General features: G+C 40.2%; 2 protein-coding genes across 2 annotated transcripts in view; one reads left to right on the top strand and one right to left on the bottom strand.

The window, feature by feature from the left end:
* The window catches only part of HSD17B12 (hydroxysteroid 17-beta dehydrogenase 12), a gene marked incomplete at both ends in the record, with an annotated part of 190,309 nt that overhangs the window by 117,977 nt on the left and 60,183 nt on the right, over window positions 1-12,149 (bottom strand). The gene's annotated exons all lie outside the window — the stretch shown is intronic.
* LOC308269018 (spliceosome-associated protein CWC15 homolog) lies at window positions 2,120-2,809 on the top strand (the record flags this gene model as incomplete). Its single annotated transcript, XM_080704144.1, has 1 exon — window positions 2,120-2,809. The coding sequence occupies one exon, from the start codon at window positions 2,120-2,122 to the stop codon at window positions 2,807-2,809; it is 690 nt and encodes a 229-aa protein (XP_080560270.1).

Raw genomic sequence — 12,149 nt, 5'->3', positions numbered from 1 at the left:
GAGATCCTGTTTCAAAATAAAGAGAATTTAAAAAAAATAGAGCAGAGGGTGTAGCTCAGAGGTCGAATTGCCCCCAGTTTCCATCCTCACACCGCAAAAAAAATTAATTAAGGGAAGCATAGGAAATTAAGATTTCATTTTTTATGGGAAAATATTTTTCTCTTATAACCTCAGAAACTTTTATGTTTATAAAATTATAATGAGTCAAGGCTATCATGTTTGGTTTAAGTTCAGAACATGAATTACCTGATTCAAAAGATTAGGGATAGCCAGGCATGGTGACACACACCTGTAATCCCAGTACTTGGGAGGCTGAGACATGAGGACTGCAGGTTCAAGGCCAGCCTCAGCAATTTAGTGAGACCCTTAGAAACCTAGTAAGATCCTGTTTGATAAAATAAAAAAATAAGCTGGGTGTGGTAGCATACATCTGTAATCCCAGGACTGCAGGTTCAGTAACTTAAGTCTCAGTTACTTAAGTGAGGCGCTCAGCAACTTAGTGAGACCTTGTTTCCCAATTAAAAAAAAAAGAAAGAAAGAAAAAAGGACTGGGGGCATAGCCCAGAGGTATAAGGCCTCTGGGTTCCATCCCCAGTAGAAAGAAAGAAAGAAAGAAAGAAAGAAAGAAAGAAAGAAAGAAAGAAAGAAAGAAAGAAAGAAAGAAAGAGAGATAGAGAGAAAGAGAGAGAGAAAGAGAGAAAGAGAGAAAGAGAGAAAGAGAGAAAGAAAGAAAGAAAGAAAGAAAGAAAGAAAGAAAGAAAGAAAGAAAGAAAGAGGCTGGAGATGAAGCTCTGAGACAGAAAACCCCTGGGTTCAATACCCAGTATCTATCTATCTATATATCCCCAACCCAGCACACAGAAGTTTAGGGGTGCTCTAAAAGTCTCTAAAACCATTTACAGGTTATAGGAAACAAGTTATGATATAACTTGTAAGATTTTCATGTATTTCTCCTAACACCATTCCTTCCAAAGCACACAAGATAGCTCCCATCCATATTCTTCCTGGCCATATCTTTCAGAAACTCATAACTTCCATCATGTTCCTGCTCAACCATCATCTTCCCAGCAGTTTAGAAAAAAGTAAAAAATATCCAGACACCAGTGTAAACAAACCCCAAGCATCCATGGCCTGGTTTCACTAGTGACCAACTTGAGGTTAATCTTGCTTCCTTTAGATCCCACCAGTTCCCCCCTCCATCTCCAATCATTTTGAAGTGAATCTCAAACATCATAGCATTTTATCCACAAATATTTCCACATGTATCCACTGTTAAAATAATATCATATTCCTAAGAGGAATAACTGCTTGATAACAAATATCTAATTACTATTAATTTCCCAAAATACTTCAAAAAACTTTTAACAATTTGTTTTAGTCAAGATTCAGTAAGTGTTATACTCTATATTGGTTCCAGAGTACATGCCTATTAAACCTTTGCAATCTCTAGATTCTATCTAACCACTCACCAACCTCTCTCTGACCTCCCACCCCAATTTATCTGTTGAATGTATTGGATCATAAGTTTGTGATTTCCCAGCCTGTTATTCCTGACTGCAGTCCGCTGATATAACTTAACATGTTCCTCTGTCATCTAGTAGTTATAGAAACTTGGTCAAATTCAGGTTTAATTTTCTGTAGGAATACTTCGTGTGCAGTATTGCTTATTCACATTAGGAGGCACTCACTCGTCGGGCTTTCTTTTTGTTATATCTGTGATCGTTGATGACCTCTGCTGAGATCCATTATTTTATTAGGAACTGCAAAATGAGTTTGAATTCAATCATTTGTCTTCATCTATTAGCTGGAATATTTCCATTGAGAACTTATTCCTCATCAATCAGTTATCATGATACGTACTTTATACAGGAACACAGATGAATGTTTTGAATTTTTTCACCTTCATCAGTTTTCAAAATAAATTAGTTTTCTGGCATTTTCCAAAGGTAACATATGCGTTTATCATTATGGTTTTGTTTGTAAGAAACATTATTAACATGTAGATTTAAATGTCTGTTATAGAGTCCTGGGCGCAGAGGCTTCTGGGAGCCAAGAGTTGCAATGGTGTCGGTGTGATCTTCTGAGGACTTCTGCATCGTAACTCGGCCAGACATAAAAGATGACAACAGCAGCCAGGCCAACTTTTGAGCCTGCAAGAGGTGGAAGAGGAAAAGGAGAAGGTGATTTGAGCCAGCTCTCAAAGCAGTATTCAAGCAGAGATCTTCCCTCTCATACAAAGATAAAATATAGGCAGGCTACTCAGGATGCCCCTGAAGAAGTTCGTAATCGCGACTTTAGGAGAGAGTTGGAAGAGAGAGAGAGAGCTGCTGCAAGAGAAAAAAATAGGGATCGTCCAGCCCGAGAACATACAACCTCCTCTTCAGTGTCAAAGAAGCCCAGGTTAGACCAGATTCCTGCTGCCAACCTTGATGCGGATGATCCTCTAACAGATGAGGAAGATGAAGACTTTGAAGAGGAAAGTGATGATGATGATACTGCAGCTCTTCTTGCAGAACTTGAAAAAATTAAAAAAGAAAGAGCTGAAGAACAGGCCAGGAAGGAACAAGAACAAAAAGCTGAAGAAGAGAGGATTCGTATGGAGAACATTCTGAGTGGAAACCCTCTCCTTAATCTCACTGGCCCATCTCAGCCTCAAGCCAACTTCAAAGTTAAAAGAAGGTGGGATGATGATGTTGTCTTCAAGAACTGTGCAAAAGGTGTAGACGATCAGAAGAAAGACAAAAGATTTGTAAATGATACACTACGATCTGAATTTCATAAAAAGTTCATGGAGAAATATATTAAGTAGTACAGTTTTATGTGCTTAATTAAAGACTATGAAATGCTAAGGATCATTTTGACTTTTTATCCTGCACCTAAATTATGTAAAATAGACTCTCCTAATTTTAACTTCCAAATATCTTTTTCTTTAGTAATACCTAATTTGATAATGGACTTAAAAATAGGTTTGACCCCAATTTTCATTTGGAGTGTTTCTGATCATGTTCTCTTTTTAATATGGGAAAAAAGGAACCTGCTTGCAGTAAATGTTTTTAATCATCTAAATAAATAACCGTATATGTGTCCCCAACTTTTTGTTGTAATATGTGCAGCTTATAAAATGTTGCATACTACCTTTTCAAAAGAATAATTCACTTTTTTTGCATTGTTTCTTTATCCATTAAAGTTTGTCCCTCTTCTCTTAAAAAAAAAAAAAAAAAAAAAAAAAAAAAAATAAATGTCTGTTATAGAATCTAGCTAATGTGAAATTGAGCATGATATGAAAGTTTCTCTAACCATAATCAATGCAATTGTTATTTTCTATAGCTTTTCATTTCCTGGGTATTTCTGGAGGTGTGGAGTCTGTCTCTCTCTGTCTCTCTCTCTCTGTCTCTCTCTATATAGCTCTCTGTCTCTGTCTCTGTCTCTGTCTCTCTCTCTCCTGTCCCCAAACCGGGGAGCATCGAGCCGTGCTCCATCACTAAGCTACACCCCCAGCCCTTTTTGAGACAATCTCACTAGGTGGCCCAATCTGGCCTGGAACTTGGGATCTTCCTGCTTCAACTCCCATCACTAGGATACAGGTGTGTGCCACCCACAGCCAGCTGTTTTCAACATTCTCATTTTCCTGTTTTCATAAGCTTTTCTGCTCCCTCCAAGATTCCAGCATCTCCCTTCTGCCCTTTGCCTTCAAAGCCTCCTTCAAGCTCCACCAACTCCACTGTTCAGAGACCTGCAAGCAAAAGAAACTATTCTGTTAACAAGGCATGGCGTACACATCTGTACACCTCTGCAACAGGAGGATCACAGGTTCCAGGCCAACCTCAACAACTTAGCAAGACCCTGTTTCAAAATAAAATAGGGCTGGGGGTATAGCTTAGTAGTAGAGTGCCCCTAAATCCAATCTCTAGTACCATACACACACACACACACACACACACACACACACACACACACACACACAATGTTTTCTAAATTCCACTAGCATTTCACTACTCTGTTCTGAATTGTACATCCTCGCGTCTGTCAGATTCTGGGCTCCTTGCTACATGATGTACACAAGGAAGGTGTTCAGTAGACACCTGCTGAATGAATAAATGGTGCTCAGCAGTTCAGTCTGTATTGCAAATTGCAAAACGCACGAGACTTAGGACTGCTTTACTGAGAACACTGACCCATCTTATTTACAAAGCCTTTCATACCTCAATTATTCTGTTTAAGCCTAAAACTGCATAGCAAGCAAAGCATGTACATCATTACAGCAATGAACTCATGGCAATATTAGAATCTCTTAAATTAGTGAATTAAAATCTCTTAATAAGAATATGACCAAGAATTAAACTACCATAAAATCATTCAATATTTAGTGGAATGCATTTCTTTTTGTGTGTGGGGGGTGGTACTAGGGGGGGAACCCAGGGGCTTTCTAGCTCTGGGCTATACTCCCAGACCTATTTTATATTTTATTTGGAAACGGCGTCTCAATAAGTTACTGAGAGCCTCACTAAGTAGCTGAGGCTGGCTTCGAACCTGTGCGATCCTCCTGTCTCAGCCTCCCAAGTGCGGGGATTACAAGTGTGCGCCACCATGCCCGGCTAGTGGAATGCATTTCTAATGAATATATATGTTGTGAGGTTTTGCGTGGGGATGCTGTGTAACACACAAGAAGAGACCAGAATGCGTGGTACTAGCTTTTAATGGGGTACAGAATTCTCCTCTCGGGGATGGGGGCCAGTCCAATCGAACCGCAAGACCATACGAGGCCAGAGTGGAAAATGCCTCTTCTTAAGGAAAATATCTTGGGGGTGTGACTAAGAGTGGGAACGCCGAACACCGCTTCTCTCATGATACTGACTGGCTGCGGAGCAGACTCTCCTCCTCCTACAGGGTTCCACCTCCTGCACTCGCAGAGGGTCCAGTGGGAAGGGGGAGGGACCCAACTTGTCATATGTATATATGTTGTATGTATATGTCTGTTCATAAAATTACTGACCCCAGCTGAACTCAGTCCACATAGCACATTTTAAAACTAAAACTGGTGCTGCACCACCTACAATGTGCCAGATTGTGAAATCTGCCTAGTAAACATCAAGTCTTCCTGTTCCAAATTCCCCAGATTTGGGGATGTATAGTGGACACTCCCTGTGCACTGGTGCAGTGGTTTGCATCTGGAATGTCTCCCAAAAGGCCCACTTGTTAAGGGCTTACTCCCCAGCTGATACATTTGGGAGGTGGTGGAATCTTTAAGAGCCAGGGCCAAGTCTTCACCATGTGAAGAGGTCTGGTCATAGGGAAGCTTCTCTGAAGGGGAGGAAGAGCCCCAACCACTTGCTCTCCCTCACGTCCAGCCATAATACCAGCAGGTAGGTATGCTATGCCCCTACCATGATGTGCTCCCCTCCCACCAGAGACCTAAAAGTAATGGGCCTGCCACACCATGGACTAGAGCTTCCAGCACTGTGAACAAATGAACCCCTCCTCTTTTCAAGTTGATTGTCTCATGCATTCTGTTATGGTAACAAAAAGCTGACTAATAAAACCAGGCAGATCCTCCTTTCTAGCATAGAACCCTCTCGCCACCAGTGTTACCTGCTATTGGCTCCTGACTATCTTCTAGTAACTTCTCTCAGCCTGGGTAATATATGTCTAGTGACTGGTCTGCATTCAGGAGAAAGCCTAATTCCCTTACCTGACTTGGGCAAATCTAAAGGGCCATTCCAGGCTCAAGGCTCAGGCCTGTGCCTCACCCGCAGCAGGTTCAATTCTCCCTTTGCTCAACTCTTGCTCCTCTCCCTTCCTTACATGTACTATCCCTGAGAGTGTCCCCAACAGATCCTCCTCCCACCATACTGGGCCTCTGACAGGGCCCCCGCTCTTTAAAAAAGTGATGTTATATCAAACTAATATATGCAGTTTAAAGAAATATTTAATAAAGTTTAAACTAGAACATAGCACTCCCTTATAGCAGTTTGCTGGGTCCTAGTATTCTGTCCCCAAAAGCCACTACTTTCTTTTTTTTTTTTTTTTTTTTTTTTTTGGTGGTAGTGGGGTTCCTGGAAGCCCTTCTACCTCCCGGCTATACTCCCAGACCTATTTTATGCTTTTTTCTTTTTGGAAACAGGGTCTCTTAAGCCAGAGGAGCTGGCTTCGAACCTGCATGATCCTCCTGTCTCCGCCTCCCAAGCATGGGGATGACAAGCATGCACCACCATGCCAGGCTCTTTCACTGCTTTTGTTTTTCCTTCTGTTTATATCCATGTTCTAAATCCTATGCTTACACCATTATCTCCTGATTGATCAACTTTTTATTACTTATTGACTTTGATAGTTGATGAGAACTTCTATTCCCCTCCCATTCTCCCCACTCTTCCAATGAGGCTATATCAAGACTTGCTGTCAACAGTGTTTACATTATTGAAACATTGCAAATTAATTCTGACGTTAACCATCATGATTAGTGCAGCTTCCACAGAGGGCATGATCCCCAGTAAGCTTGCCTGCACTTCAGACGCCAGACATCAAGTACAGAAGCCCCCAGGCTAATCATACTTATGACCAACTGACTATCAATCTGGGGTGTCCACAACCCCCTCAGGTTTGATAATCTACTGGATCAACTTAGAGGACTCGAGCTAACTTCCAGTTAGCCTTTTTTTTAGAGGATACAAGTCAGAACCAACCCCATGAAGAGACACACAGTGTTAAGATCTGAGAGGGTCCCAAATGCATAGCTTCCGTGCCTCTCCCTGGGGCATGGAATCAGCCAGGCCCATCACCTTCCCAATTCAGGAGTGTCTTCACTAAGCAGGAGGCTCCAACCAGCTGCAGTGTCCTGATTTTTTTTTGAAACCTGGTTTCATTAAAAGCTGGGCGTGGTGACACACGCTTGTAATCCCAGCATTCCGGAGGCTGAGAAAGGAGGATCGCAGTTCGCAGACAGCCTCAGCTACTCAGTGAGGCCTTCTGCAACTTAGTGAGACCCTGTTTCAAAATAAAGAATAAATAGGGCAGGGGGTGTACCTTGGAGGTCAAATGCCCCTGGGTTCCATCCCCAGACCTGAAAAAAAAATTAAAATAAAATAAAAAATAAAAGGGCTGGATTGATTGAATCACTCATCACAAGATGAGAGTCAATCTCTAGTCCCCGCCCCCAGGGGTCAGGAGGCAGGATTGTTATCAAGTATTTCAAATCTTCAATCTCTAATCACACATTTTTGTGGCAAGACCAGCCCCTGCCCCAAGCTATCTAGGGTCTACCAGGAGCCATGTCATCAGCATAAACTACCAAGGCCTACCTCACATAACAAAGACACTGCAATCAGGAAAATCCTTCCAAAAATTTAGTCTCCCTCTCAGGGACCAGAGACTAAGACTCGTCAAATTCCTAGTTGTAAAACACTTGCTGTGGTTAAATAAACACATTCCTCACTACTGCGCCAAACAGAATATAATTACATTTCATTTTCTAGTCAACTTTCTGTCTTTCCTGGACACAAAATGGACTTCTGCTTCTATTTGCATAGTTTTCTTTTTAAATATTCCCCCATCCTCTAACAACCTCCCCATACAATTTTCTACACAATTAAGCCCCATTGCTTTTCCATTTTGCTTCCCAAAGCCTTTTATCCTGCTCCAACTTGGAATGGTTACTCGCCTCACCTGCTGTGAAGCTCCTGTCCTGGAACATGGCCTTGGGAATTCCCTTGGCCTCTCTCCTGGGTTGAAGCCCTTGTGTTCTCAGTCTTGTTCTACCCCTTTAGTATGAGAAAGCACTTCTACCAATAGCTTCCCAAGAACAAATGCTGGGAGAGACGTGTTTGCAAATATTTTTAAAAATAAACTTTAAATTTTACAGCAGTTTTGATTTACCAAAGATAAAAAAGCAAAGATAGCACAGTTACCTATACTCCAAGTCCAGTTTCTCTTTTTTTATTACTAATAGCTATGTGAGTATATTTTGCACAACTAATTAAAGTCCATATTTTATTCAGATGTCCCTAGTTGTTACTGAATGTCTCTTTTGTTTTAGGACACCATCCAAGATAATTACATTTAGTTATCATGGCTCCTTATGTGACAGTGCGAAACAATTTTTTTCTTATTTTGCACATTTTTAAGTTTATATTCAAACCGTACAAGTTATAGTTTGACTGGGTATAGAATTCTAAGCATGAAACCATTTTGAACAACAAAAATAATTTGGACCATTCCCCCTTACCTTCAAACATGAGTACTATTTAAAGTGTTTCACTGTTCCTGTTTTGGTTTTATACTAGGAATTGAACCCAGGAGAATACTACTCCTAAGTTACATCTTCTTTTATCTTCCAGATCTTTTATTGAGTTCTTACTTTTTTTATTTTTTTTATTTTTATTTTTTGTGGGACAGAGGGTGGTACCCAGGGGCTTTCTACCTCTGGGCTATACTACCAGGCCTATTTTATATTTTATTTGGAAACAGGGTCTCACTAATTTGCTGAGAGCCTCACCAAGTAGCTGAGGCTGGCTTCGAACCTGTGTGATCCTCCTGTCTCAGCCTCCCAAGCACGGGGAATACAAGCGTGCGCCACAACGCCCGGCTGCGTTCTTAATTCTGATTGTCAACTTTTAATCTTGAAGAATTCTTCCCTATTCTAATTGTGCATATTCATTCATATTCATTTTCTCTCCCCCTCCTTTCTTCCCTCTCTCCCAATACCGTCTTCTTTTATCTCTGAGAACATTAATTTTAAATTTTTTACACATTTACTTTTCTTCTATTCCTTTTCTGTGTGTGTGTGTGTGTGTGTGTGTGTGTGTGTGTGTGTGTGTGTGTTACTAGAGATGGAACCCATGGGGCATTTTACCTCCGAGCTGCACCCCCAGCCCTTGTTTTTTGTTGTTGTTGTTTTTTGTTTGTTTGTTTTTGGTGGTACTGGAGATGGAACCCAGGGGCTTTCTACCCCCAGGCAGGCTACACTCTCAGACCTATTTTTTTAATATTTTATTTGGAAACAGGGTCTCACTAAGTTCCTGAGAGCCTCACTAAGTAGCTGAGGCTGGCTTGGAACCTGCGCAATCCTCCTGTCTCAGCCTCCCAAGTGCTGGGATTACAAGCATACGCCAACATGCCCAGCCCCAGCCCTTGTTTTTATTCTTTATTTTGAAACAGGGTCTCACTGAGTTGCAGAGGGCCTAAGTAGTAGCTGAGGCTGTCCATGGACCATGATCCTCCTGTCTCAGCCTCCGGAATGCTGGGATTACAAGTGTGCTGCACCACCACACCCGGCTCTTCTCTTCCTTATATTTTGTTTCCTCTAAGTCCCTTTTTATTTGTTTTGTTACTCTCATCTTGGAGGAATTAAAAGGTTGGTAAAATTTCATAGATGGGGTAATTATACCGTGGCCTTCACTGGAGGAAAATCAACAATCAGACCGGCTTTTTTCCTGGGGAGTCCACAAATGTCACTTAATCTTTTCTCTGGGAATCTCCAGCGTGTCTTAAGAAGCATTCCCAATTTCCAGGCTTCTGGCTGCTGAACAGTTGGGCAGCTCTAAGTTTGCAAACTTCTTACTCCTCCCTGATCTCTGCCTCTTCTGCCCAATACAGCTGCATCTCAAGCACATCTTGTTCAGATTCTGTCATGTTCAATTCCTGTGCTGTTCTGAGGTCGAAGGGACAAACTTGCTTGCTTCCCAGGGGTAGACCCTTTATGATCACACAAGTGACTGCTCAGGGAAATGAGTTACCACACCTCGAGCCTAAGTGACCGTGACTGGGGATGAGAGATGACAGAAGTTTGCTAATTGCATATAAGTGCAGCTTTCTGTTTCCCATTCTTCTAATTTTTAGATAGGATTTCCAAGAAACAAAAGACCAAAAGTATTACTTGGTCATTATAAAACTGGAAGCACCCAAGGTTCCTCTTAAACACACTACACTGAAGTAGACTATCTTTAATTGAGAATGAGATACTGAAAACACTTTTCAGAAAGATCTGGCTTTATGCTCCTAGCAGGAGTGATATTTTCTACCACTTCCTACTTGTAACTATCAAATTTAAATCAAACTGGGCTGGGGTGAGGCTCAGCAGAAGAGCACTTTCCTCTCACACACAAGGGTGTGATCCCCAGCACCACTAAATAAATAAACAAAATTAACCAGTCTTTAGAAAATATAATGTAGCCGGGCATGGTGACACACGCTTGTAATCCCAGCCCGTGGGAGGCTGAGAAAGGAGGATCGCACAGGTTCGAAGCCAGCCTCAGCTACTTAGTGAGGCTTTCAGCAACTTAGTGAGACCCTGTTTCCAAATAAAATATAAAATAGGTCTGGGAGTGTAGCCCGGAGGTAGAAAAGCCACTGGGTTCCATCCCAGTACCACACACACACACAAAAAAAGAAAATATAATGTACATGTGCATGTATGTCACTGTCAATATAATTTACATTATGATGTGAGACTATAATGAGACTATAATTAAAGTATATTTTTAAAAGAAAATATAATGAACATGATTATGGAGAAATCAAAGACATAAGATATACCCTGGGTATTAGATATCCTAAAAAGCACCCCTTTCAAGATTAAGACTTCAAATATTTGGAAACAATACAACCTTAAATTAAAGAAAAATTACAATTTACCCTCTATGTTTTTAGACAAACTAAAAAAAAAAAAAATCACTTTTCCACTTTCTAATTCTTCTCAAAGCCAAATCCAAAACTGCACGGTTGCAACTAAATATTGTCTCACAGATAAATCTTTTTCTGAGAAAACAGGAAAGTACAAAAATTATTTATGGGCACAAAGAAATAAAAATAACACTGTAAAGCCAGATCCTCTCTTAGACACCTCAACAGTACCAATGTTGTTCTACAATAATCAGTGTCTCACGATGGCCAGGCAACTGGGGAGCGAACGATCATTTCCCCACTAAGCAAAATGACGAGTTCTTTAGTTCTCCAAGTCACGTGGTAGGTAAGGTATTTGCAAAAATGTACAAGCATAACCAAGTCATCTGTTAAACTGTAGTTAATCATAAAAAGAAAGGTTGTTTGTTTTTGTGGTACTGGGGTTTGAACCCAAGAGCATTCTAATAAAGCTATACCCCTAAGCTTTATTTTATTTTTATTTTTTGAAACATAATATATTTCCCATCAGTTGGTGAGATAGCAGCTGTATTTAGAGATAGAACATCCTTCAATGAAGGACAATAGTTTATTTTATTTATCTAATTTATTTATTTATTTTGGTGGTACTGGGGTTCCTGGAAACCCTTCTACCTCCGGGCTACACTCCCAGACCTATTTTCTTATATTTTTATTTGGAAACAAGGTCTCCTAAGCCAGCGAGCCTGGCTACGAACCTGCACGATCCTTCTGCCTCCACCTCCCAAGCACGGGGATTACAAGCATGCACCACCACGCCCGGCCTCTTTTATAATAGTGTGTTTCACATTATGAAGATGATACCGCATTGTCTGGGGAGTCAATACTGCATCATTAACTTACAGAAGCTCATCAGAGCATACCATCTTAAATCAAAAGTGGTTAGTGATTGCTTCTGGGGAATTTGGAGAAAGAAAAGGAAAGAATTACTTTCTAAATTTTTACTGCTTGCACTTTTTTTAAAAAAAAAACTATGTGCAAAAAAGAAGTCTTCTCTTATTATAAATAGAAAGAGAGTGTAAACTAAGCCAACCAACTCTTCATCTACCCCAAGTTCCTCAAAGTCAAGGTAGCATTGCTTAGATGTGTGCTTCCCAACAAAACGTACTATTTCCTTAAAACTGATCACTCTTAAGTAAAATAGAAAACTTGGCTATTTGATTATTTACTTAATTCTTTGATTCCTATAAAATATCAGTTTCAGTGAACAGAAATAAGATTATTGGTGATATATATATATATATATATATATATATCCATCACTCTGTGATCATCTCTTGGTTTATTTCTGATCTAAGCATTCCCATCTTGATATACTGCTGATATACTGATTTTCAACAAAAAAAAAAAAAAACAAATGAAACAAAGACTAGCTTCAAAGTCATCCAAATTAGAAGTACTGCTTGTTTTTATGTTTTTAAAATAATTCAACATTTATTTCTTTAAATTGTGCTTTATAATACATTGCTGTTACAGAATCCTGTTACAGAAATACTTAG

The sequence above is a fragment of the Muscardinus avellanarius genome, assembly GCF_963383645.1.
Source record: "Muscardinus avellanarius genome assembly, chromosome: 1".
NCBI lineage: Eukaryota > Metazoa > Chordata > Mammalia > Rodentia > Gliridae > Muscardinus > Muscardinus avellanarius.
This window is presented reverse-complemented; position numbering and strand designations above follow the sequence as displayed.